The sequence below is a fragment of the Panthera tigris genome, chromosome F2 (assembly GCF_018350195.1).
Source record: "Panthera tigris isolate Pti1 chromosome F2, P.tigris_Pti1_mat1.1, whole genome shotgun sequence".
Classification (NCBI taxonomy): Eukaryota; Metazoa; Chordata; class Mammalia; order Carnivora; family Felidae; genus Panthera; species Panthera tigris.
Genome location: NC_056676.1, coordinates 30302807 through 30330363, shown reverse-complemented (window position 1 = coordinate 30330363; position 27557 = coordinate 30302807). Strand labels below are relative to the sequence as shown.

Below are 27557 nucleotides of genomic sequence, written 5' to 3'. Positions count from 1 at the left end.
AATATAAATCCTGGTAGGTGATTAGAGAGAGAGTAGAGTCCTATGAAAGCATATAACAAGGAGACTTGATTTAGTCTTTGTAATCAGGAAAAGTTTCCCCAAACAAATAACGTTTTAACTAAGATTTAAGGAAAAAGTAAGATTTGGTATCTGTGTGTGTGGATGGTGGGAAGACTGCTAAGAGGAACAGCATTGCAAAAGGCCTGTGGCAAGACAGACCCATTAGAGATCAAGTCCAACCCTTCGAGTTCCCAATGAGGAAACAAAGGTTCAGAGTTTATGACATGCCTGGTCATACTACATTAATGGCAGAGCAGAGGCTAGAATCCAGGACTCTTACCTCCAGGTTTAGTGTTCTTCACATTCCACTATGTACCCTAGCAAATAGAGGGAATACTAGAACATTTTATATAATGACATTTGTCACTTTATGGCCCATGACATATTATGGGCAATCCATCATTTTGTAATTTATTTTCATTTAAAAATAATTATAGCCAAAATTTTATTCATGATATACTTTTAATTGCCTTTATGTTTATGTATATACAAGGAATGTGCCATAAATTGTAAATAAACATACAAGAGAGCACAAAATAGGAAAGAATGAACATTCACACATTTCGCACGCAGAAGCCACAACAGTGTCATAATGGCCTGGGAGTGTTAACGTGGCTTCCTAAGTGGCTAAATTACACCCCGGAGATTCTCGCTCAGCAGTGTAAGCTGTTAGTGCTTTCAAACATTTTGGGAAATGCATCCATTGCTCCATTCCAAGCTTAATTGGCATAATAAATGTCAATTAAAGCTCTTTTAAGATTTAAACTGTGAAACTGAAGTGAAACTATGTATAGACTCACATAAGACTTCTCTACGTGAAGTCTCTCCCACAAGAGACATGGTGTATTTGCATTTACCATGGGGTAGATACATTCTAACATGGATACATAGCAAACTTGCTTCATGTAGAAAAGAAAGATACTTTCTCTAGCTATTATCCTCAAAGCATCACTCTTACATGGCCTATAAACTGTTATACATTTTTACGCGTACATAGAATTCCGTTTTCTTTCAACAAGTGTATAGAGGGCACCAAGTATGTGCCAGGACTAGAAATACAGGAGTGAACAAGATAGAATGCCCCCTCCCATCAGCATGGAAAGATCCTCTGAGATGCTACCAGGAAGCCTCTTCCCATCCCTGATTCTATGTCTACATGCGATTCTTTGTAACTTTTACCTACAAGCCTTAAAAGACAATTACTCATCCAGTGTAAATATAAAACAAGGTCTTTGTTAACTTCTAAACATTGCAAAAACATGTTTTTTGTGTGTCTAATGTACAGTTCATTAATTTAGATGTCAACAAATTCCACTGTAGTTTAAGTAGCCCAAGCTGCCAATTGTTTGATATCATCATCCTCTTCTTCTGCCCTCCTGGAAGATGCTGGAACATAAAATAGATAAAAATTAGTAAGCGGCGACATTCCCACTTTCACCAGAGAAAACAGGTATGAATACAGGTATTAAAAGTTACACATCTATGAAGTAAAAAGCAAGTGTTAAAAGGGATGGGCCTGGGTAATTATTTTAGGCAAGTATCTGACTGTAGGTAGTTGAGGTGTGCAACAGACCTGCTCGGGATCGATGTGCAGCAGAAGACATGCCTGACGTTCGACTCGGCATTCTAGCTGGCTGTGCGGGGAGGGAGGAAGAAGGCACATTTGGAAGGTGGATATTTGTCATCTTCTTATTTAATTCTTCCTGCTCCAATTCTTCAAGTTCTGCCATCAACTCATCCTGAACATAGGAGAAAGAAAGAATTATGAAGTTAACGTTTCAAGAAGTGGGTTTCCTCAAACACAATAATAAGAACATCTGCTACCCAATTGATATGTGAGAACCCAGTGAAACGGAATATTTATTTTAAGACTAAGTCTTTTTTTGCAACACTGAGCAATGATTAAAAAATGAATATTTTGGTTTGTGCAAATTTGTTGTAGTTAATCTTATAATACTTCAGTAAACAGTTATTCAAGTAATTTGTGTTAACTGAATTTATAACTTCCACAGTTTCTAGGAAATTTGCACCTTGCCTGTCATTTTTTCCACTGTATCTTTCCTATTGTAAAAAAGTAAGAATCTGTAAAACTTTAACTGGAGCAAATAAGTACTTCCATCTGGGCCAATGCTTTTGAAAACATAACAGGTATAGCAGAGCCATAATGTACAGAAAGTAAAAAGAATCAAAGATACTATGGTGTCTTTGTTAAATTACCAAAGCCAATATAAATCATGCTGTGTGTTTGGGTAAAGAAAACTGCACCTCAAGGTAGGTACACTGTACTTCTTTCTTTTAGCTATAGTCTCAGAGAATCTGGCTTAATCCTAAACTATTCTCTGTCCTAAGAACCTTAGAGAGGCAAGACTAGTTTGAGACTTTAACAGCATAAGTCACCTTATAGCAGATATGACTATGGTAGTTCAGATATAACTGGCTCCATGAATACTCAGGTAGAGTCCAATCCCCACTGAGAGAGCTTGAGAGTCAAAACTAAATTTGTCATCATTTGAATTCTGAGGTTGTCACCATCAGAAATGACCTAAGACACTCTTATGTTTATTTGGCCAAGGAGAGTCTTCATTTATTCATTCATTCATCATTGAACAAATTTATTGAGAGCTCACTCATGGTCAGGTATTGAACTCAGTGCTGGGGATGCAAAGCTGAATCAACAGTCCCTACATTTAAGAAGTTCATTATTGAATGTGGGAGAAAGATACATAAATAAATCACCATCTCGTATTAAAATGAGAGTAACAATACTACGGGCCAAGACAGGAGGTACTTAAGCCAACCACAACATTTGACCAAGTCAATGTACATCAGATATGCAGCAAGCCTAATGATTAACCACTGGTAAATCTACCTCATGAAAAGGAAATAAATCATGAAAGTGTATGTCATCAGGCCATGTGAAATAGTATGGTCAGTGTACTTGTGAGCTTTCTGGTTTCCCACAAGCTATATGAATAAAGGGCTTACAGAATGAATACTCTGAGGCCTATTTTTGCTCACAAAACAATTAGGAACAAATATAGTAAATATAGTAATGGCAGAACACTATTCCACATTGAAGGTGTGCCCAGAATTGTCAATAGCGCTTGAGAGCTATCAACAGTACAAAGAAGATATTGATATTTTCTTTAATAAGTATGATGACAGAATAATCATCTCCTCCATCGTTTACAGCCTTTGAATACCAAACACCCATCCACTGATAAAATAATTTTAGAATTAAGAAACTTCAGAGATAATCTAGCCATCCAGTAATTTTCACTTTATAGATGAGAAAACTAAGCGTCAGAAAAGTGAAGGGGCTTACACAAAGTTTAGTAACAAATGGCAGAACCCAGATGTCCTTATGAGCCCAGAGTCCCTTCCACCATATCATAATGCACTCAATAGGTGCTTATTGGGCTAACCAGGGGTAGGCAACCTTTCTTTAACGGGCCAGATAGCAGTATTTTAGGTTTGCTGGCCACATACAGTCTCTGTTGCATAGTCTTCTTTGTTTTTATTGTTACTACTGTTATTTTCTGCGGTCCTTCAAACATGTGATATCCTTAGCTCACGTGCCATACAAAAAGCCTATGGGAAGGATTTGGCCTGAAAGCCGAAGTTTCTAACCACTCATCTACACCATTTTGGTGGGGGGAGGCATATTTTTTATTTTAACTCCAGTATAATTAACCCACAGTATTATATTAATATCAGGTGTACCATATAGTGATTCAACAATTCTATACATTACCCAGTGCTCACCATGATAAGAGTACTCTTCAATCCCCATCACTATTTCACCCATCCTCTCATCTACCTCCCCTATGGCAACCACCAGTTTGTTTTCTATATTTAAGAGCCTGACTTTTTTGGTCTCTTTTTTTATTTTGTTTGTTTTGTTTCGTAAATTCCACATATGGTGGTCTACGCTATTTTTAAAAGTTGATAACACTCAGTTCTCATTTCCTAGGCCTCCATGGAACCACATCTTACTTAGTAGGAAGTCAGATTCTTTCTCATACTAATCAGACAACTGGAAACATTTCAAAACATATACTAGTCCTACTTATGTGTGCTTTGAGTAGAACAATTGAAATTCACGGTGCAGACACCACCATTATAATTATAGTCTCTATTATTGGACTGATTAATCTAAATGGAATGTGTGTGTTAATAATGCCACTCCACACTTATTTTGTTTCATGGCCTGAGTAATAAACAGAGGCAGACTAACCTCTAATTTAACAACTACAGAGCATGATACGTCTGTTCCTTGTAGAGCGACACAGTCTGCTTTGCTTTGCCCAGATGTGCAAGCACTTGATTCCTTGTAATGGTGCTATTTAGGCTTCAACCATTAAAAGTCACTAACTTTACATAATCACATACTGCCTCTCCTTAATAGCTGAAAACTTAATTAGGGGGTGGTTTGCTAGACTATATTAATCTTTCTTTTAAATCAGAGCTACCAACACTTTCATTCCCCCCTTGTGAGAAGCACATCACTAACAAATATCACTTATTCTTTAGTGATGTTTAAGAAAATATTTATGAAAACCCACCTGCTATATTTGAGAGGAAGCTATCCTTTTTAGTACCCACAATACTCCATTCTTTACACTGTGTTACCTACCTCATCAAAGTCATCACCAAATCCAGCCCGTTGAGAAAAGGCTTCTGAGATTTCTTGGGCAATATCCTGCTGCTCTGTGATTTCTTGCATCAAATCATCTATTTTGTTCAGATCCCTGGGAAATAATATGTTGTTGAAATATTTTCTTTTCTTTTCTTTTAAATGTTTGTTTATTTATTTTGAGAGAGAGAGAGAGAGAGAAGATGCGAGCCAGGGAAGGGCAGAGAGAGAGAGGAAGAGAGAGAATCCCAAACAGGCTCTCTGCTGTCAGGGCAGAGGCCGATGTGGGCCTCAAACTCACGAGCCATAAGATCATGATCTGAGCTGAAATCAAGAGTCAGATGTTTAACCAACTGAGCCACCCAGGCACCTCTAAATATTTTAGAATTTTACTTTAAAATTATGAATTTGGGGGCACCTGGGTGGCTCAGTCAGTTGAGCATCCGACTCTTGATTTTGGCTCAGGTCGTGATCCCAGGTTTGTGAGATCAAGCCCCGCACTGGGCCCACACTGAGTGTGGAGGCTGCTTAAGATTCTCTCTCTCTCTCTCTCTCTCTCTCTCTGCCCCTCTCCCCCGCTTATACACACACACACTCTCTCTCTCTCTCTAAAATAAAAATAATAATAAAATGAATTCAGCTATAATCCCATATGAAAAATGAGTCAATTTAATGTGAACTCTTAGTTATTTCAGTAAGATAATAAAAATTTCTGGTGATAGCATTTATCAACTTTAAAAACAACTTGCATTTTGTGAAAATTAATAAACCTGCATACACGCATATATTTTAAATATTTGATAAATGGCCATTACATTTGGGACTCACTAGAGACTATAACAACATTTGTCGATGCATTTTGAAATTTTGTCTGGTAGAACATATGTAGAATTTAATATATGCTGCCATGTATCAGTTCAGCAGGAAATGGTGCCATGGACCACCAAGGACCACCATGACCAAGATAAGCTGTGGCAACTCTCACCAGTAACTATCCAACAGCAGCCTTTTAGAGAAGCTAAACTCTGGAACTAGAGATCTTCTAGAATGCTTAGTGGCTCTGAGATCCTGACTTCCTGAGAGCTTTCCCATGGCTGCTGATGCCCAGGGAGAATACTAATGAAAGCAGGATGAGGCCTCCGAAGCTCTCAGAAGAATCCTTAACCTCAGCACAGGAATCCGGGTAGCCACAGGCCCACAATAGACAGCTGCTTTGAAGACAGCTTCTGGCACCTGAACCCCACCGGCCTCTAACCACCAGCCTAAGCAGGCAGTGTCTGAAGGCCAGGATCTGAACTGCTTCACTACCATTCTGTCTCTGAATCATTCCTCCAACTCTGAAACTCGGGCAAACTGATTGAATACCAGAGAAGTGACAATTTACCTCATTATTAAGCAAACACTGCAATTTTGACTCCCAGTGGAATAAATATTGTGCAAGTTTTCCAGACTCTACATATGGGAAGACAAGTATTTTTACATTAAAAAGTTTTCTTTTAGCATCCTCCTATCACCCCTCATTTCCAATTATTATCATTATAACAAATATACAGTGAGCTTATTTATAAAAAGGAGTATGAGGAAGGCACAACTGAAGTTTGGGCCTGAGGTTGAACTTTACTCCAAAGGAATACGGTGGCATACTGCTGCTCAGCTACCTGGAGAGAGAGGCCGTGATTCTGTACTACAGTTTAGCACCCAGCTTTACAGCAATGATAGATTTTTGACTCTGACAGTGACTCTAGTGATCTTTCTGAAGCTATCAAAATGACAACTGATTATCAATGAATTATCAAGGCAAGAAAATGTTAGCAAAGATGTCTTCACTGACCCCAGCCTCCCCCTCTCCCATTTTTCCCATCCACAGACACTTCTCTACATCCTTCAGGCATTTTTGCTCTTATACATCTTTGACCTAGACCTCACTGTCATATCTAATCTCAGGAAAGAATCAGGTCTCAGTCACTGATTTCCCAGCATGAATGTAAAGCAAATTATCACCAGCCCCACTACCACTATGAATATTGGTACTAAGTGCTTACTTTGTGCCAGAAACTATGCTAAGTGCATTGTATCTAGTATCTCATTGAATCTCACAATAACTACATGAGGTAAGTACTATTATGATCTCCAATTTACAGCTAAAGAAATTGAATCAGGGAGAAGCAAAGTAATTTACTCAAGGACAGTTGGCAATGAAACTGGGATTAAATATAACTCAGCAAATGTAACCTCAAATTCATGCTCAAAGCTATTATTCTAGGTCAATATTTCTCAAACACTGGTTAGTATCAGAATCACCTGGAGAATGTGGTTAAAAACAAAAAGGCTCAATCCCTACCCTTCTTCAAGGATCCTGGCCATCTGTGTTCTCTTTTGTAGTTTTCTGGGGTTGACAACCACTGTTCAGTAATTCTAACACTCTCACAAGTGTTGACATTTAGGCCTTTTTAAAACAACAGCATGGGGGGACCTGGGTGGCTCAGTTGGTTAAGCGTCTGACTCTTGGTTCTGGCTCAAGTCATGATGTTAAGGTTTGGTGGGTCCGAGCCCCCCATCGGGCTCTGTGCATGGAGCCTGCTTAGAATTCTGTCTCCCTCTTTCTGCCTCTCCCTCGCTCACACACTTTCTGTCTCTTTCAAAATAAATAAATAAACAAACAAACAAAAAAAAACTGCTGTGTGAAAGCATTTACATGTGGAGTGTCAGACAATATTGAGGCAACTGGGAAACATTAAGAGCAAAGTGAATGTCTTCATTTTTTCATGGTCTTTTTTTTTTTTCCCTACTCTAACTTCTAATCTTTCTCCAAGGGGGCGTTCCATTCCAACATGTCAAAAAGCCTGAAATGAGTAACTCCATTCCTGCCAAAATCATCACATAATTCCAAAGGCTCTTCCCAACATTGAGAGAATTTATGACTTGGAGGGAGACCAAATTCACTCACATGTTTTCATGAACTGCTTTCATCGCTTTTGCCGCAAAGCCCATGTTTCTTAACACCTCGGTGTTGGTGTGTGAGTTTTCCAGGGCTTCTCTCTGGAACTCAATGGTGGAAAGTGTGCCATCAATCTGAGTGAGCTGCTTCTCAAACCTCTTCTTTCTCTTTAGTGCCTGTAATGCAGCTAAATAAGGGAGAAGCCACGTTTATCAGCAGAAAGCCCAAGCCACAAACTCAAGAGACATCTGCCCAACACCAACCATAGACTCAGCATTGTCAATCCCTACAGACAATGAGGGTGCCAAATAAAGCTGAGAAACACTAACATCTGCCCTTTCAATCACCTGCAACAACTACTACTCATCAAACATCTTGTTATTCTTTTCTTCCAAAGATCTGGCAAGTGTAAGAGGATGAAAAGTCAGTTTTCATATTTCATAAAATATATCACAGCAGTGTTTCTATCAGTATAGAGTTTTAGGGAAAAGATGGATAAAAATCTATCTTTTATAGATTTTGAAAGTATGATCCTTTATATGTTTTGGGGAGCTATGATAAGTTTCATGGCAAACAGTTGGAATTGTTAGCTTTTTATTGTCATCAAAGTACATAAAAATCCTATTAATTCCCTTATTCTTCTACTTCCCTTAACTCTGGTATACACCAAAAAGAAATTTTTATTTTCCTTCTTTTATCATTATAAAATAATAAAAGTATTTTGCTAGTATGGAAAAAAATGAATAAAAATCATGCAGTAGAAAAACAAAACTTTAGAGGAAGAAAAGAATCTTAATAACTGTCTATTCTAGCCTTATTTCCTTATTTTAAAGACAAACTAATTGAGATCCAGAGAAGTTATGTAACTTTCTTGAAGGTAGATGGTGAGTGGCAGCTGGAACCCAAACCTAGGTTGATGAGCTTCATGTCTTGGTCTAAAATAATTATGAGCTGTCAGCAAGGTTACATCTAACCATGAGCACCCATGAGATCAACACTGCTAGAGTCATATTCAAGAATTAGTAGCAAGCTGGTGAGAGAAAGAAATGTTGCCTTCAGAAAAATATCCAAACACCCTCCCATCAGCTCTTAAACAAAATACCCACTTCATTTGAAAATCACAAAATCACAAAACTTAACAAAGTTTTGACTATGGCACCCTCCCCAAAAGAAGACCCTAAAATATGAGCTTTGATAAGCCATTTAGGGAACGTGCAGGAAAAGAGAAGCAGAAGGATGTTAATATAAAGATAATTAAATGGAACTGACAAAAGAACTCAAGTAGCTTTATGGTTTCAGAGTGAAGCATGTAAGTTATTGCCACAGAGATTTTTAAGAGAAGGCTCTCTTCTAACTCTGTTTTTGTCAATTCATTCTTGTAATCCCAACAGATTTAGTTTGCTTACTCTATGCTTTTTGTTTGGTACACAAAGACTCATAGTCATTATAGTTTGCTAGATTTTACTGGCTATCAGTGTAAAATATTACTGTCTGTCCCATTTACACCTCTTTGCTCTAAATTCCATTTTGCTTTATATTAATGTTTCAGCTTTCCTTTTGTTACAATTTGCCTGTAATAATTTTATGGGGACCTATATTTCATAATTGTTTTCTATTTGCTCTTTTTGGTATACCTATTACAAATAGCATATACTTGGATACGTAGTTTGTGTGACTGTTTTCAACCATTCATATAGTCTCTTTTAATATAAGATTTTAACTCATGTTTATTTATTGTGATAACTGGTATCTAATATGGTCTTTCTATTATCATCTTTTTTGTGTTTTCTGTTATATTCTTGTTTACTTTTTGCTGTCTTTTCTTTATGTATATTGATCAATTTTTTTTGTTCATTTCCCCCCTTTAATTTGTTAGACCATTATATATACTAAATGTATTCCCCTAAGTATGCTCTTATATTTAAAATATACACATACAGGGCACCTCGGTGGCTCAGTCGATTGAATGTTTGACTTCAACTCAGGTCATGATCTCGAGGTTCATGGATTCAAGCCCCACATCTGTCTCTGTGCTGACAGCTTGGAGCCTGCTTCAGATCTTCTGTCTCCCTCTCTCTCTGCCCCTCCCCCACTCATATTTTCTCTCTCTCTCTCTCTCAAAAATAAATAAAATTTTAAAAATTTTAAAAAATTAAACTATACACATACAATTAAGTTTTCTATGTTGAAAATTAATCAAAATTTATAATTTATTGTTCCCAAATAAGATTCATTGCTCACCCCAGACCTTCCAATGCTTGATTGAAATAATCTTCAGTTTTATTAGTTACAGATGATTACTGGTTGTTTTACTATCCTTTCAATTTTGAAGGAAACTTAATTCTTAACAATTGCATTAAGTTTGAAGGAAACTTAATTCTTAACAATTGCATTAAGTTTGACAGACACAATTTCAACAGTTTACAATAAACTATAGAATTTGCTGGCTTAATTCCTTACTATTGCCTCTTGTATCCTACATCATCCTTTCATGGAGTATTTGTACTTTACTAGAATAAATCTTAAAGGTTTTTTTTTTTCCAGAAAGGTGCATAGATATGAATTCTCTAAATACCTATAGGCTTGAAAACGTCTTCATTTTGTTTCAAACTTGAATAATAGTTTGGATTTTTTATAGAACTCTCAGTTCAAAATATTTCAAAAATTCTGACTATTCCATTGTCATTAGGTAATCAATATTTGAAAAGTTAGATGACAATATTATTTGTATCCCTTTGTAGAAAATTTGTTAGCTTATTTCCTCTTTGGAAATGTTTAAGATTTACTTTCTTAGAGTTATGAAATTTCACCAGCCTAGGTGTAAGCACGTGCCTTTTATTTTTTGCTTCTCCCAACTAAGCATTCAGTGGGGTTTTTTTTATTCTGAAGAATTAAGTCTTCCTTCAGTTGGAGAAACTATATGCTTTGAATTTTTTTTTTTTATACTTCTTTCACCAAACCATTCTCTGTTTTCTCTCTTTTGAAACCTCTATATGATGGATGTGGGATTCCTTGGCTCTATCCTTCAATCTATTAGTTTATCTCTTTTTGTTCTATGTTCTAGGAGAATTACTTAACTTTATATTCTGGATTACCAATTAGTCTTCAGCTAGATTGATTCTACATTTTACCCTTTTGTTTATTTATTTTTAATTATGCTTTTTAACTTGTAAGAATTTTTTTCTTCTAGCTACTCATTTTTATGGCAGCCCATTCTTGTCTTATAATTCAATAGCCTCTTGAATCTCCCTGAAGATACCAAAACAAGTTTTGTGTTAACATATCTTATTTCCTACATCATCTCTTTTCTCTTGAGTTTGGTTGTTTGCTTTGCTTATCTTAACCCTTCTCTTTCTTGCAATTATCTTTCACTGAATTTCTTCTGAGTCTGTGTTAAAAGCTCATATTTATAAATGAAAGACTACAATAGTTAGTATAAATAGCTGGGCCTCTTGTAGTTACATAAGTGTGTTTTCCCGTGAGGCCTCTCTCTTGAAAGGCAAGGCTGCCCAAAGCTCTGCAAAAGAAGTGGGTGTGGTATGCCATCAGGCAGGTTTCCTTCCATGGGAGGGAGCAAGTAGACAGGCTTGACAAAGAAAGGCTTTATTTTAGGTGTGGAACATTGTTCTATATTTCCCTGGTAAGTAGTAATTTTCTTCCCCCACGCCTCCCTGCCCACCGTGGAGGTCCAGGGTTATCAGGCTCTGCTCTGCTTCCCTCTCCAGGTGCAACATCACAATTCAAGTCCCTGCTGAACAGTGCTTACACTTCATTCATGAAAGAGTTTTTGTTAGTTTAACCTGTCCTTTGGGAAAGAACTAAAACAATTTTTAAAAAATTACCTGGCATACAGACCTTTCTATGATATTACACAATATCACCCTGTACAGAGGCTCATCACATTAATGACCAGAGCTGTGTGAAAGTTTTCCCCCCAACATGGGGAGAATTACCAGTTGGTGCTCTGCACTAACACTGCGTGTGGATCCATTTCTACTTCTACATTTATCACACTGCATTATAATTATTTGTAAAACCTTTTCTACCCCACTTCCACTACACCAGTCATAAGCCCTTTGAAGAAAGATGTAGCATCCTATTCTCCTGTTTCCCCAGTACCTGGCCCAGTTCCTGGCCCATGGCCAATAAAATATATAACAAAAACTAACTTTGAGTATTTGTTATATGCCAAACTGCTGCTAAGTGCTTTGTGTGAATTATGCCATTAACTCACAAGAACTCCACGAGTAGGTACTATTATTGACCTACTTTACAGTAGATAAAATGAATGAATATTAAATAAATAAACTTGACAATTTTGTGCACACGGTATAATGACAGCATGGCATAATAGAAAAAGTATGGCCTTCAAGGCCAGAGTGTGACTTCTTCTTCCATAGATACATACGTCTGGGTAACACACTTGCTTTCTTTGAGCTTCAGTTTGCTGGTCTGCAAATGGGGATATAATCCCCATGATGCTAGGTGATTGTCTTAAGAATTAGGGATAATTTATGGAAAACACCTCATATAGTGCCTATGCAAGGTAGACACTTAGAAATTACATATTATCATTACTAATAGCAATTATATAACATTCATTAATTTATGCAATTGTGTATCTTATTTCTGAGACCAATGAGCAAGAAGTTCCCTGGCTTTTTTGCCATAACTCACCATAACCAGAACATAATACTAGAATACATTTAAAAATCTTAGAAATATCAGAAAATTTCAGGAAGGTAAACTTCAAATACACATCTCCACCCAACATACCCAGAAATGGAATGTTCCAAGTATGTCTCCTCCCTATCTTGTTGGGCTGGTTCAGTGTCTATACTTATTTGGAATATAACTGGTATCCATCGGCCCAAAAGCATTTTCCTTTTTTTTTTTTTAAGAAAAAATTTAAAGTTCTCTATTAAAAAATGCACTGTGTTTCCTAGTTAGAATTAATTTTAGAATACTTTCTGAAAATAAAAAAAAATGCAATTTGATATAAAGGATGAGACTTTGGAGTCACTAGAGTTACATTAAAAAAAATTTTTTTTAACGTTTATTTATTTTTGAGACAGAGAGAGACAGAGCATGAATGGGGGAGGGTCAGAGAGAGGGAGACACAGAATCTGAAACAGGCTCCAGGCTCCGAGCTGTCAGCACAGAGCCCGACTCGGGGCTCGAACTCACGAACTGCGAGATCATGACCTGAGCCGAAGTCGGCCGATTAACCAACTGAGCCACCCAGGCGCCCCTAGAGTTACATTTTAATACTACTCTACCAATTAATAACTGTGCATAATAACCTTGGTGTGTGACTTAAGTCTTAAGTGATGTTCCCTACTTGGGTAATAATAATAGTAACAACAATAATATGTAGATGACAATAGAACATTGTGCACTGGAGTCAAGTTGCCTACTTTCAAACCTAGGCTCCATCTATCCATACCTATGTGACCTATGTGCAACATAAGTTGCTTATTGGAAAATGAAGATATAACTCATTCAGTGGGGAAGGATTAAATGAAATAACATATACAGAGTATTTAGTGCAGTGCCTGACACATCATGAGTGATTACTAAATACAAAGGAGCTTCATAATCATCATCTCCTTCACAGGATTGTCAGAACCATATGGTGGGAGCCACATGGTATAATGCCCAACTTTGCAAATGGTTGCTGTTAATAATAATGAGTTCTGGCTTGGACACAATTTTAAATGCCTATGTTAACATATGGCTTCTGACCTTCAAAATACTTGGGAAAAAATTTGAAAATTCACTAAGAGTTCAGATCTCAACCTATACTTTAATTCCCACACCACACACTACAGATTGGCCTACACCAGTGTTCTAATCTCAGAGGGACCCAAGCAGGTAATGAAAGTTAAGTGAAGCAGAGAGAGGTTACGGAGAAAGGCCTTTTTTGTTTTCTCACCTGTGAGAGAGAAAAAAATAGAGGAATATTAGTCTATATGATAAGAAATAGTACAAGAGCGATAATAAATGGCAGTGGACCCTGGCCCCTGCATCAGGGAGTCAACAGCAAGAAGCAGGGACTCTGGTGACCAGCAGAGCATAAACCTTACTGGAAGCCACACTGCTGACCTCCAGTCCACCGTGACCATGCCCGGCCTTCCACAAACTCAAAAGAAGCAAGAAATCTGGATTTGCATGCAAAATCCTCCAAATTTAAAAGCTGATTCACATTTTTCCAAACACTTTGTGTGAGCAAACCCAGTGATTTCTGCATGGCTGGATCTGGCCCCAGGACGCCTGACACTTGCTGTGACTTCTGCCTGGCACAGTACGCTTCTCCCAAACACTAAGACAAGAGGCTTATGTTCCAAAAGCCAAGAAGTGTATGTGAGGAGTCTCCCCGTGAGCTTGCACAGGAAATGATGATGCCTCAGACCCACCATGAGTTAGACAGGCTTTGATTTTGTTTTCTAACACATGATTTGGGGAAAAAAACAGCTGCATATTTTTAAAGACATGGAACAACTACTGCAAATTAAACTTTGCTCCTGATTTGGCAAAGAAGGACGTTTTTAGAGCCATGCAATTTAACCGGTATAGAAGGTGCAACTCGATCTTCCAACTCCTGTATGTGCTTTTAAGCAGCTGGTGAAACCTGTATAACATTCCTTCTAAAACAAAAGAATCTACTATATTCCTTTGCAGTGGAGAGACAGCCAGGAGTTTTGTCTCTTCACTTAACAGTGACGTTCCTTCAGCAATGGAGATACAGAACCGTGACCTGCATATTCTGCTGCTGGGAGACACAGCAAGAGTTACTACAGCCCATTCAGGACTGCGGCTGAAATTTAAGAATTACTCACTTGAACCAAAATTCCACTAGCCTTAAGCAACTTTACTCAACTACTACTTTGCCAGAGGAGGAAGACTTCCAGTCATCTATGAAAAACAACTAAAAACAGAAAAAAGTTACAGTTTCATTGTTTGTATAATGTACAGGGCATCGTGGTTGTAAAGGTCAGTCTGTTCTTCACTCATTCGGAGTGCACAAATGTGTGCATCGCTAATCCACTAGTTTGCAAAAAAGGAAGAACATTATAGAAACCATCATATCCAGTGACTATAGACAAAACTGTTTGTGAAATATGAAGCTGCCTTATGACAGCTCTTCTCTCTACCAGGAATGGATGGTCTTTAGAGAAGGCCTAAAAGACGGGGCTTGGAAGAGAAATCCCAGAGAGTGCTGAAGATACACATGTCATATCAGATGAAAGGCTAATATCCAAAATCTATTAAGAACTTATCAAACTCAACACCCCAAAAATAAATAATCCAGTTAAGAAACGGGCAGAAGACATGATCAGACACTTCTCCAAAGAAAACATACAAAATGGCTAACAGACACATGAAAAACTGCTCAGCATCACTCATCATCAGGGAAATACAAATCAAAACCACAAAGAAATACCGCCTCACACCTGTCAGAATGGCTACCTAAAATTAATAACTCAGGAAACAACAGGTGTTGGTGAGGATGTAGAGAAAGGGGAACCTTCTTACACTGCTGGTAGGAATGCAAACTGGTGCGGCCACTCTGGAGAACAGTGTGGAGGTTCCTCTGAAAGTTAAAGATAGAACCACCCTATGACCCAGCAACTGTGCTAATAGTGCGTGTGTCAGAGGGCACACACCCCAATGTTTATCGCAGTACTATCGACACTAGCCAAACTATGGGAAAAGCCCAAATATCCATCAACTGATGAATGGATAAAGAGGATGTGGAATATATATACAACGGAATATTGCTCGGCAATCAAAAAGAATGAAATCTTGCCATTTGCAACCATGCGGAGTGTTGCAATACACTCAGAGAAAGACAAATCAGAGAAAGGCTCCATCAGAGAAAGACAAATACCATATGATTTCACTCATATATGGAATTTAAGAAACAAAGTATATGAACAAAGGGGAAGGGAAGGAAAAATAAAATAACAGAGATGGAAGCAAACCATAAGAGACTCTTAAATATAGAGAACAAACTGAGGATTGCTGGGGGGTGGGGTGGGTGGGGGAATGGGCTGAATGGGTGATGGGCATTAAGGAGGGCACTTGTTGTGATGAGCACTGGGTGCTGTACGTAAGTGATGAATCACTAAACTCTACTCCTGCAACCAATACCACACTATATGTTAACTAACTTGAATGTAAATAAAATCTCGGACAGAAAAAAAAGAGATACATATCACACATAATTGGTCATGTCCTCTTTTGCTTTTAACTAGGAAGTATCATAATCATGTTGTTTTATTTGAGAAACTTTAAAGTAAGCCCTGTTCTTACTCACATACAAATCATTTCATTAAGTAAATAATGCTTTCTATTTATGTCACCTTGTTTTAGTTCTTGAAAAACACAGTCTGAATAAGCATCCTGATAAGTACAAATGGAATAAAAGCAAAATGTTTCTGTTCAAAGTCACAGGTTAGATAGAAAGTAGCTGGGAGAATACTAGAAAATTCTAAGGTTCGTTTGGCCAGGACCGCCCCATTATGAATTTCCCTGGCCTTCTTCAGTTTAAAAAAATATTCTTTGTCCACTCATTTCAGCTGCTCCACAAGTATATACTGTAGATCTACCACACTGCAGGGAAAAGAAATGAGGCTATAATCTCAGAGGATGCAGATATGAAGTGGGCATTCAAACATCAGTGAACAAGCATTTATTAAACACCCACTATCTTACAGAAATTGTGACCACAGATACTAACATGTGTAAGTTACATTTCAAGTAGCAGAGGAGACATAGAGGGAGAGTGACAAGAGACATGTACAAGGTACAGTAGATGCGCAGAGAAATGTACACACTCTCCCTGGAGGGTGAGGTCAGACATCAGAAAGGAGGCGATGTAGATGAAGCCAGGGTAACAGTCTACACTTATAATCACCCACACTAGTCAGGAAGGCACATGAATGATAAAAAGTGTCACACAAAGGATTCCTCCCAGCCCCCAACCTTCTTCCTGATGCAAATCTCCTACTAAACCATGTGAAGTTTCTGGCAGAGATATATTAGAAGCCAGAATCTATAAACCCCAAAATAGAGCAAATCACACCGGCTTGCCACATTAGCTGGGTCTTATAAACAACCTCCATATTTTCAGAGGTCTCACCAATAGTAAATGTCATCAGGACATAAGCTGAGGAAAGGACATTTGGAAGTGGAATACTGCTGTAAGCAAGCCAGGAATGTTGGAATGAATTTTATATAAAAAAAAGAGAAATGGTGATTAATATTATAAAATATAAAAGATTAGAAAGTGGATAATTAGTGCCCTCTTCCATCTCCAGAAAGATAGGAAATGGGCAAAGGATATTAAAGTTATTTTCCAACAGAAATGATGCTACTCTCCTCTTTCTAAAAAGCTCACAGCTTCTTTTGGAGATGAAGCAGTTCTTACCGCCAGGACGTTACATAAGAGATACTTAAATCTGAGAGTGAAAGGTCATGTCCAAAAAGTGCTATCAGCCTTGAGTTGTCAAAAAAGGAAGAAATGCTTGCATAAGACTCATTCTGAATATCCACTGAAATTCTTATTTCTTATAATTAATTGCTTCAGAGGTCAACTGCCAAGCAAGTCGAATTAACCTGCTATTGGAACAACTTACCAATGTAGTAATTAAAATGTACGTGATATTCCTTGTAAAAACCCAGTTACTGTTTGACCAGGCAGAATATATAACTAATTGAGTGGATGAGTTTTCTACCTGCCACTAGTATTATTAGTAACCTCACGCACTGGTAACCTCTATGAGCTTGCTATTGCCTAGAATGTAGGGAAAACAGTATGAATATGAAACCAGCAAATATTAAACAGAAAAACTCAGAAATAGCTGATTATGATTAATTCTACAGGATAAGCACATGTACCTATAGATGAAATTCTATATTGCATGTGTATATATGTATACATGTATACAGATGTGCATATATCTGTATATACATGTGTACATGTGTGCACAGGTGTTTATATTTACATGTATGTATTTGTGTATGAATATGTGTATGTATATGTATAACATAGTTTACTTGTAGCATATTCCTTGCTCACATGATGTGCCAGTATTTCCTACTACTGTGTCCGTGATTTGCAGATGCTCCTGAGGACCAACAAACTAAATCTGTATAGTGCCTTTCAGCTCTCACTGTCTAGGATTCTATGATTATTCCCTTGGGATCCTAAGATCAACACATCTTGAAAAACATGTATCTCCTATCCTTAAGATCACTATTTCTATTTGAAATTCTTTATGAATAGGTTTACCTTGCAATTGGTGATGAGCTGCACTATTCTTTAACTTTTCAAGTGTAAGTGGAGAACGATGCTCAACAAAGGAAGATAGTTTACATAAATACAATTTTTCAAATTGCTTACAAAAAGATAAACCAAAGGCTCTTACATATGTGATCTTTAATATGTATAAATTGGTTTAACATAATAATAGCATTTTTTCTTGCTGCGGTGAACAAAGTATAAATTTTAATTAGGATAATATCTTTGTTCAAACTCTAAGGCTATATTCACTTTCACTTACATGTACTAAATATATGGCAACAAATGGTCATGGGGGGCACGCCTGGGTGGCTCAGTCAGTTAAGCGGCTGCCTTCGACTCAGGTCACGATCTCGTGGTTTGTTAGTTCAAGCCCAGCGTTGAGCTCTGTGCTGACAGCTCAGAGCCTGGAGCCTGCTTCGGATTCTGTGTGTGCCTCTCTCTGCCCCTCCCCTGCTCACACTCTGTCTCTTTCTCTCTCTCAAAAACGAATAAACACTTAAAAATTTTAAAAACAAAAGACCTTCAAATTAAAAAAAATTGGTCATGGAATTAGCACTGCTCACTGAGAAAGGCCTTTTGAACAATGTAACTGCTAAAGCAAATAAGACACACCTGTAACAGATAGGTAGCCTATCGCACTACGTGAAAGCATCAAAGAGATTCAACAGAAATTCACGTTTAAATAGAGAATGAAATATCAAAAGTGTTCAGTATTTGGTTGCATAATTATATTCCTCTAAGTTTATATGAAAGACAAACATAAAAGTATCAACTTTATTTCATTAAGCCAGATGGCTAACATTCAATTTTATTTTTTTAAGTTTTTATTTATTTTATTATTTTTAATATTATTTATTTAGTTATTTATTTTGAGAGAGAGAGAATGCATACCTGACAGTGGGGGAAGGGCAGAGAGAGAGAGAGAGAGAGAGAGAATCCAAACAGGCTCTGTGCCTGGAGAATAATAATAAAAATGACTATTCCAGAATATATAATGCTGCTCCAAGTTCACAAAGGGGGAAAAAATAGATGTAGTTACACAACACAAGAAATGGTACCAATTACCCTACGAGAAGTAGCTACAACACATCAGCAAACTGTCAACATCTGTGCCACGGAACCTTGAAAGAATGATTCTAGAAGAGAAACACCCTGCACTCCAGTTTCTGAGAGATTAGAAAAGAAGACAACGATAACTAGAAGCCAATATGAGCCCCCCAAAGATGAAAAATACCAAAGTAATCTCATTGGCTTGTTTTCTTTGGGTGACTAGATGCTGACTCAAGGAAAAACCATAGACCACCCACTAGCCTTCTAACATTATGCACATCAAAATCGACCAGAAAGCCTTGAATATCACAATCCTAAACTTATCCCAGATTTCTTGAAACAGAATCTCCTGATGTGGCATTTTAAAAAGCTCTCCAGGGGCGCCTGGGTGGCTCAGTCGGTTAAGCGGCTGACTTCGGCTCAGGTCACGATCTCGCGGTCCACGAGTTCGAGCCCCGTGTCGGGCTCTGGGCTGATGGCTCAGAGCCTGGAGCCTCCTTCCGATTCTGTGTTTCCCTCTCTCTCTGCCCCTCCCGCGTTCATGCTGTGTCTCTCTCTGTCTCAAAAATAAATAAACGTTAAAAAAAAAAATTTATAAAAAGCTCTCCAGGTAAATCTGATGAAGCTATCAGTTTCATAAAGGGGCATTTGTGAAGCAAAGTATATGCATATAGTTTGGTTTTGAGAATAGAACCCACAAGGTATACTGAAGCATTCTTAGGGGAAAGAGAAAAAAATGGAGAAAAAAGATGATATGGGCTAAAAATGTAGATCAGGTATATTTATAGCTAGATAAATAACTGAATTCATTGAGCGTTGATCTGTCAAATTGGTAATCATGCCTTAGCCCAATCTTAGATGAAACATTGTTACTGTAATGCAGAGGTATCCTGGAATGAAATCTTTAGAGGCATGCCACGAGGCTCTGCCCTTGGGTTCTGTCTTATTCAATATATTTTAACAAAGTCTTTGTCAGGGAGGAAAAAAAAAAAAAAAGCCTACTGATCAAATTTGCAACTAAAAGAAATAGCTCACATATAAGACAATAAAATTAGAATTTTAAGACTTAATTGAAAATAAGATGATATGTAACAAATAAATGTAAAACACTGAATGCAAGTTTAACACATTGATTTAAATGGGGAGAGGGTAAATCTGGCTGGGACTTTTAACTCCGAATCCACTGGCGAGAAGCAACTGATCTACCTGTGAAAAAGCATATGCAAACTGAGGCAGTATTAACAGAACAAAGGAGATAAAAAGCCCAGGGCATTCTGCCACTCTGTACCTAAGTGTGTGAATAAGGGTGTATGTCCACTAGGATCCCTGCCAGGGCTCAGAGGGGGGAAGGCAGGTAGTAGGAAAGTGAGAAGTTTTAATACCACAACTTCAGTGAATAGGCTCCCAGGGCTGGTTCAGATGTTTTAGTTTCCTCCACCATGGAATGAAAGCCCAGGAGGAGCTCCTGAGGTGGGAGAGAAACTGGGGGTGAAAACGGAGGAAGGGTCACATTTCCATTGATCTATGTTTGCCAGAAGAGAGAAGAGCAGTTGACTGGAGAAGAAGACCTGACCCCCATGTGGGTGCTTAATGCCCCAGGAATAAAACTCTTTCTTTTCTCTGGTGCCAGAATACACAGGGTATGGTACAAAGTATCAAATAATCGGAGGAATGCAGAACACTTTATGATGATGCTTGGTTGTAATTTGAATATTAGAGACCTCTGAGACCCTTCAAAAGGATTATGGAGTAGTATGCACTTCCCTAAAGAAAACAAATTCAGATGGCGAAGGAGGATCTGTCAAAGCTTTGGAAATGTTTCTTCAGCAGTCAACAGGAGGGAGGTGGGTAGAAATTTCTCGTCTGGGTCTCGGGGTGATGGAGGAGGAAGGAAGAAACAGGAGGAATGGTGAGGGAAGAAAACAGAGTAGAGAATAGAGGCTTCCAGCTTAGCAGCTCATCGAACAATAAACACGTCCTATGTTCCCAAGCTGTAGTCGGCATCAGAATCATTGAGTTATCTGTTCAAAGTTCAGCTTTCTGGGCACTACACTCGACGTACTAAATGTGAATTTTGAGGGGGTCCTTGTGAGTCTACATTTTAACAAACATCCTCAAAGAATCCTCATGTAGTTGATCTGAGGGCCACGTTTTGAGAAACTCTCTTAAGAAAGGAGGTCACAAGGTAAGTAATATCTCCCAAGGGAGCTCCCATCCATCAGGGCCCTGCATTCTGTATCAGTCTCGTATTACGTGAGCCATGCATGCTCTTGCCCTCACTACTTTGGCAAAAAAAGCTGACACACAGCTGACACAGATGTGATTCTTTTTATACAGAAGTCCTTCTGGTCCCTCGTGTCTGAGATTGCAGAATTCAGCTCCATGACAACTACATAATAAAACGCAAACTCAAGAGCCCCAGGAGGTTCATACACTGGGCCAAACCAGTGGGATCGTGCATGCACCCCAACTCCAAGGAAGACCAAGTCTCAGTCATGACTCTGGAAGCAAATTCATCCTTGGCAAAAAACAGTACAGGCTTCAAAGTGCGCTGGCTCACTCAAATACAAGACTCTCTGCCCTAGGGTCTCATTCACCAAACAGATACCCGATGAAGAGGTAGAATGGCCTCAGAGCCAAGTTTCCCTGGAATCATGTGTAATGATACTGAGGAGGGATTGTGGCCAAATTTGCTCCTTCCTACTCTCCACCTTTCATCTCTATCTGCCCACTTCCCACAGCCTGAGGCCTGTGGATAATCCCAGACTGGATCCGTATCTCTCCACATAATTATATATTTGAAATTCCTGCTCAGCTTGGGACAAGGTGAGCAACAGAGCCAGGCTGGGGGGAGAGGAATGAGAGGCACTTAGGGTACAAATTTAAGGGGGCACTCACTCTCAAGGTCACCCTAGACCCGGCCCTGGTTAGCAAACCTCAGCACAGTAAGGGGTGACTGAGGAAGTGACTGAGGAAGGTGAAGTTGAGGAACAGGAGACACAGAGAAATGGCTAATGTCCTCAAATACATGAAAGGTCTTCACATGGCAGATGGAGTAGATTCATTCGAAGTTATTCCAGAAGACAAAATTTGAGGCAGTAAGTAGAACCTAGCAGGAAGCCAATTTCAGCTTTAAAAAAAAATGCTACTGTTATCACAATGACTGATAACTTACAGAGCATTGAATTAAGGACTTTACACAATAATGTCATTTATCCTCACAACCGTGAGCATCAATCTTATCCTTGCCATCGATAGACAGGCCTCGTAAATGGTGCAAAGTCACACAGTGTCTAAGTGCCAGGGCAGAGCTAGGAATCAAACCCAGGTTTGTCTGCTTTGAAGCCGAACTCCTAACTAAGACACTAAGTTACTCTCTATCAAATGTGTAAAACTGGATCATGACCTTACATTTAAGCACATTATAACTATGGCCATCTCTTAGGGATATTATTTTCTAAGAGACCTCATAAGGGAGGTTAGAGTAGTGACCCCTCATGGGATGGAGCCCTGCATCAGGCTCTACGCTGACAGCACAGAGCCTGCTTGGGATTCTCTCTCTCTGTACCCCCCAAAATAAAAAAATAAATAAACGTTAAAAAAAAAAAAAAAAGAATATCAACCCCTAAAGTGTTCCACCAGACCAGTGTGGCAGGAAGGCGGTTGCAGTATGCTGAGATACGGATTCCTTCAGCTACAGAGGCCATAGCCTGGGGCGTCAAGAGTCCCCAAGCTGTTAGTCCCTGGTTATCCCAGTGAAGCACACAAATACTATCAGTGTCATAGATGCCCATATAGATGCCATCATGTGAAAACAGGAAGCATTCAAGACGAAAGGACCTTGTATTTCTAACTCATTAACATTACTATAGATTTAAGTTACTCATCCTTAAGCCAGGCACTTTTAAAAATATTGATGACTGAGCCCCACTCTATTCAATTATATCAGAATCTATGGGTGTGGGACCTGGGCATCAGGGTGACTTAATATTAAAAACTGCTCCAACTGGAGAGTGTGATGCTAAGTGAAATAAGCCATACAGAGAAAGACAGATACCATATGTGTTCACTCTTATGTGGATCCTGAGAAACTTAACAGAAACCCATGGGGGAGGGGAAGGAAAAAGAAAAAATGAGGTTAGAGTGGGAGAGAGAGCCAAAGCATAAGAGACTCTTAAAAACTGAGAACAAACTGAGGGTTGATGGGGGGTGGGAGGGAGGAGAGGGTAGGTGATGGGCATTGAAGAGGGCATCTTTCGGGATGAGCACTGGGTGTTGTATGGAAACCAATTTGACAATAAATTTCATAAAAAAAATAAATAAATAAAAACTGCTCCAGATGATAGGGCTCAAAACAGAAAAACTGAGGTACCTGGGTGGCTCAGCTGGGTGAGTGTACAACTCTTGATCTTTTGGTTGGTGGGATCCAGCCCTAAGTGGAGCTCTGTGCTGATAGCATGGAGACTGCTTGGGATTCTCTCTCTCCCTCTCTCTCTCTGCCCCTCCCCTGCTCAAGCTCTCACGCTCTCTCTTGCTCTCTCTCTCTCAAAATACATAAATAAACTTTAAAGAAAGAAAATAAAAAAGAATAAAAGTTAGGAGTATGTAAAAAGTTTGCTCTTCCGTAAAGGAGATTACCACCTATGAAGCAGGGGTAATCTACATAAGCTACATCAAGTAATCTCAGACCTAAAATTTATTTTTATTTTTATTTTTTTAAGTTTATTTATTTATTTTGAGAGAGGGGTGGGGGGAGAAAGAGAATGAGCGGGATAGGGGCAGAGAGAGAGGTAGAAAGGATTCCAAGCAGGCTCTGTACTGACATAGCACTGAGCCCGATGTGGGGCTCAAACTCACAAACTGTGAGAGCATGACCTGAGTCAAAATAAAGGGTTGGATGCTTAACCATCTTAGCCACCCAAGCACCCCTCAGACCTAAAATTTCAACCAAATTATAAATCTTGCTCCAAATGTTAATCTTAAAGATCAACAGGGCCTTGAATATCGTGGGTGTTGCAAAAACAATTTGGTGGTGCACGTTCAGGTTCTTTTTGGTAGATTATGGTAACTACCAAAGAAGTTTGAGGTGAGAAGAATTAGCTATGCCTGCACAACCTTGGCATAAGATACAGTGAGAGCAAGTTTCAGACTAAATGCTGCGTAAACAAACATACACCGCAAGCAGGCAAAAACTCAGGATTCCATGAGTTCAATGAAGTCCCAAGTGTATGTCTTTTCAGGGCCTCCAATCTACCTTGTATGAAAGGCTCCCTGAAGGCAGTAACATCCCCTAGTAAGGTGCTGTGCCCTGTGGGAGGTGCGATCGGGCAGAAATACACATGATCCAAGGACTTTTTTTTTTTTTATGTTATTTATTTATTTATTTATTTATTTATTTATTTATTTATTTATTTTTATTTTTGAGACAGAGAGAGGCAGAGCATGAGCAGGGGAGGGGCAGAGAGAGAGGGAGGCACAGAATCCGAAGCAGGCTCCCGGCTCTGAGCTGTCAGCACAGAGGCCGACGCGGGGCTGGAACCCACGGACTGCCAGATCATGACCTGAGCCGAAGCCGGACGCATAACCGACTGAGCCACCCAGGCGCCCCAACACGTGATCCAAGGACTTGACATGGCACTGATCTGAGATCAAGCCTCAGGTAGCATTCTAAGTTGGTTATACCTCCAGTAGATTCTTATCACCTGTTCTTACAATGGGAAGCAAGGAAGTGTCTCAAACTATTTTATTCAATCCATATATTTAGGAAATCTATAATTTCCCCAATGAGATCTCATTTCTAACATTCATTGCGCTAATTTAAAAGTTACTCATTTTACCAATAAAACCCACTTTTGACATTCAGAATGCTGGCAAAACTTTTGTTGTAGAGAAATAGATTACTGAAGAATTTGTAGTCGCTAGGAGTGTGGTTCTTTCTGATACAATGCTAGCTGATCAGCCATGTCTAGAAGTAAAACTTTACTGCACATACATTATATCACTCAGATTATAATGTAAACTACAGCTCTTATACCACAATATACAGCCCTGTATTATATACAGCCTTATATAGTACAAGGTCTATTTTGTACTAATTATATTGGGCCTGATTACACTATGTGTGTGAAAGTATTTCTTGGTAGCTAATGGAAAACAGAAACTATTGTGTATATGAAGCTATCTGGTTTATTTGGAAGATGCTGATATTGACAGGGTTTCTGATACAGAGGCCCGTGAATTCTTTCCATAGTTTAGAGCACAGATGAACTCATGCTAACTACCCTGTTTCTACTCTCAGAATCACTGTAAAATCAGGTGTGGGCTAACACCAGTGAAGTTTCCAAGGATAAATGACAAAGAATAAGTGAATTTTCAAACCCCAATTGATTATTTGCACATGATACTTGCATCTGTAACTTCTCTGATTAAAGAAAGTTAAATTGATGCTCTTAATTAATGTTGTCTTTAATTTTGGGTGTGGGGTCTTTATATAGTCAACCTGTAACACTCTTTAGTGCATTACCAATTGGAGACCATTTCTGGAAAAAAATCAATAAAACCTATATTATCTTACATTTTTTATCTTCTGAAAGCAAAACCTACATTTTCACCACTTCTTAAGAGCAGATGTTCGATTTTTAAGATTTTTTAACCAGTATTTACTGAGCAACCACTGTAGATAAAGCGATACACAGACCCAAAAGGATGACAGACAGAAAGACATCCCTTGACAGACGTTATGCAAATTTCAGAGTGCACATCAAACTGAAGAGGAAGAGCAGAGAAACAGAACTACCAATGACTTTTTAGCAAGCCATAATGCCATGGTATTCTCTTTAGAAATTGCCATTTAACAGCTTCCCAAAGTATTTTCAGACATAGAGTAAAAATAGAAGCCAGCATTTAACTCTAAAACAGGCTATAATGTAGACGAAAGTTATATGCAGTAGCAGAGAAAAATGAAACTTGGCCGTTTTATCGTTGGTAATAAGTGGACACAAATGTATCAGGCACATTTTTATGGGAAGCAGCAGAGTTTTTCAAGGTCAACTCCAGAAGACATTATTCCTTTCCTGCATTAAACAATGGCGGCATCATTCAGGGCTAAGTAAATCTTCCCAAGGCTTTGTTATGACTAAAGAAGCCTGACTTGCGGATACAAGTTCAGGGTTAGGTGGTGGACACAGTTCTGTATTACCGCTTCTGTTTCTGAGGTGGCCATTACAAGACCACTTCCATTTCTAGTGTTACCACACCAAATCACTTCAGCTTCTCCCTGGGCTTTTATATATGTGCTGTTTAGGTCTATTCTCTATAAAGAGAGCAGTACACTGAAGAAACCAATTAACTCTGGACAATAACAAGGGTTCAAGGTGTGACAGGAGCACCAAGAATCATTACTGGTTCAAAGTCCCTTGTGTGGTAAAAACCAGTAATAAGAAATATAATATTTAATTCCCTGCTTTTTTTTAAAAGTAATGTCTCAACTGCACAGCAGCCAACTAAACTTTTCAATGGCTGAGGAGCCAGGTGAACCAGAACATACCAGAAAATACTTCACTAGAGATTTCCATGCAACTTAAAATGTATGATTTGATATTTATAAACACACAGCAGAAAACCTGATATTTGAAGTCTGCAGGGCTGGACTAGGGTAAGTCAGAACAGGAGTAAAATTTAAAGGGTACCAAAAGTTAGTAATCAAGATAAATAATATTTTAATGCAATGTTTTTAAAAATCAAAATCAATACAAAAAATTCATGATGGACAAAACATTACATTTCTAAAAAAAAGAATGTTAAATAAAAAAGTGCTTTATAGGACGACATAAGAGCCAGAGGCAAAAAGAAAAAGAAATCAACAATACCAATTGTCTTTATGTAAAATTTTTGATATTTTGTTCATCATGAGGTTTTTGCATTAATTCTGAACTTTTAAAATATTGCATTAAAATACCGTTCATCTTGATTGGAACTACCTAACATTTTGCTATCTAGGATTATGCTTGGCTCAGCTCACTCCAGTTTTGGCCCTGGGTGGGGGGGGGGGGGGCGGGTCAATACCAGTTCCTAGAAAGGCTGTGGGAGCAAATCTGGCCTTCTGGGATACAGGTGCTGTGGGCAGATTTTCCCCCAAGGAAAGGGCTGGGGACAGAAGGGGGACAGCTCATGTCTGCGGCCAGATCCCAAGCCTACCTCGCTTATTCTGCGTGCCGTGCTTCTTGGCCAGGGCGAGTTCTCTCTGGATTCGATTTTCCAGGTACTCTTGTTTCTTGCTCAGCATCTCCTCTGTCTCCCGAAGTCGGGCCAGGGCCTCCTGGGGGCTGGGAGCAGCTCTGCTCTTAGAAGAGCCTCCCCCTTTAAAGAATTTGCCCAACTTGCTCATGGCTGTGGATCTGAGGGGCGAGGGGTCCCGGGAGAGTCTCAGGAGCGCCCGGGGCCGCGCCTGGGGAACAGGTGAGCGAGATCGTCCTCTGGTCTCGGGGGCCCAGAAACTGAAAGGCAGCGCTCCCAGGGAGTCAACAAGCCGTCGGGGGCAGGTGACACACACTCCTGGGCACTTC

The 27557-nt window shown here is 38.9% G+C and overlaps 1 protein-coding gene across 1 annotated transcript; it reads right to left on the bottom strand.

The window, feature by feature from the left end:
• On the bottom strand, window positions 1-27557 carry CHMP4C (charged multivesicular body protein 4C). The gene is made up of 5 exons (XM_007073785.3): window positions 27190-27557; window positions 7644-7821; window positions 4697-4811; window positions 1634-1799; window positions 1-1446 (listed from the first exon to the last, which is right to left on the bottom strand). Exons 1-5 carry the CDS (start codon window positions 27377-27379, stop codon window positions 1382-1384), a joined length of 714 nt encoding a protein of 237 aa, XP_007073847.2. The 5' UTR covers window positions 27380-27557; the 3' UTR covers window positions 1-1381.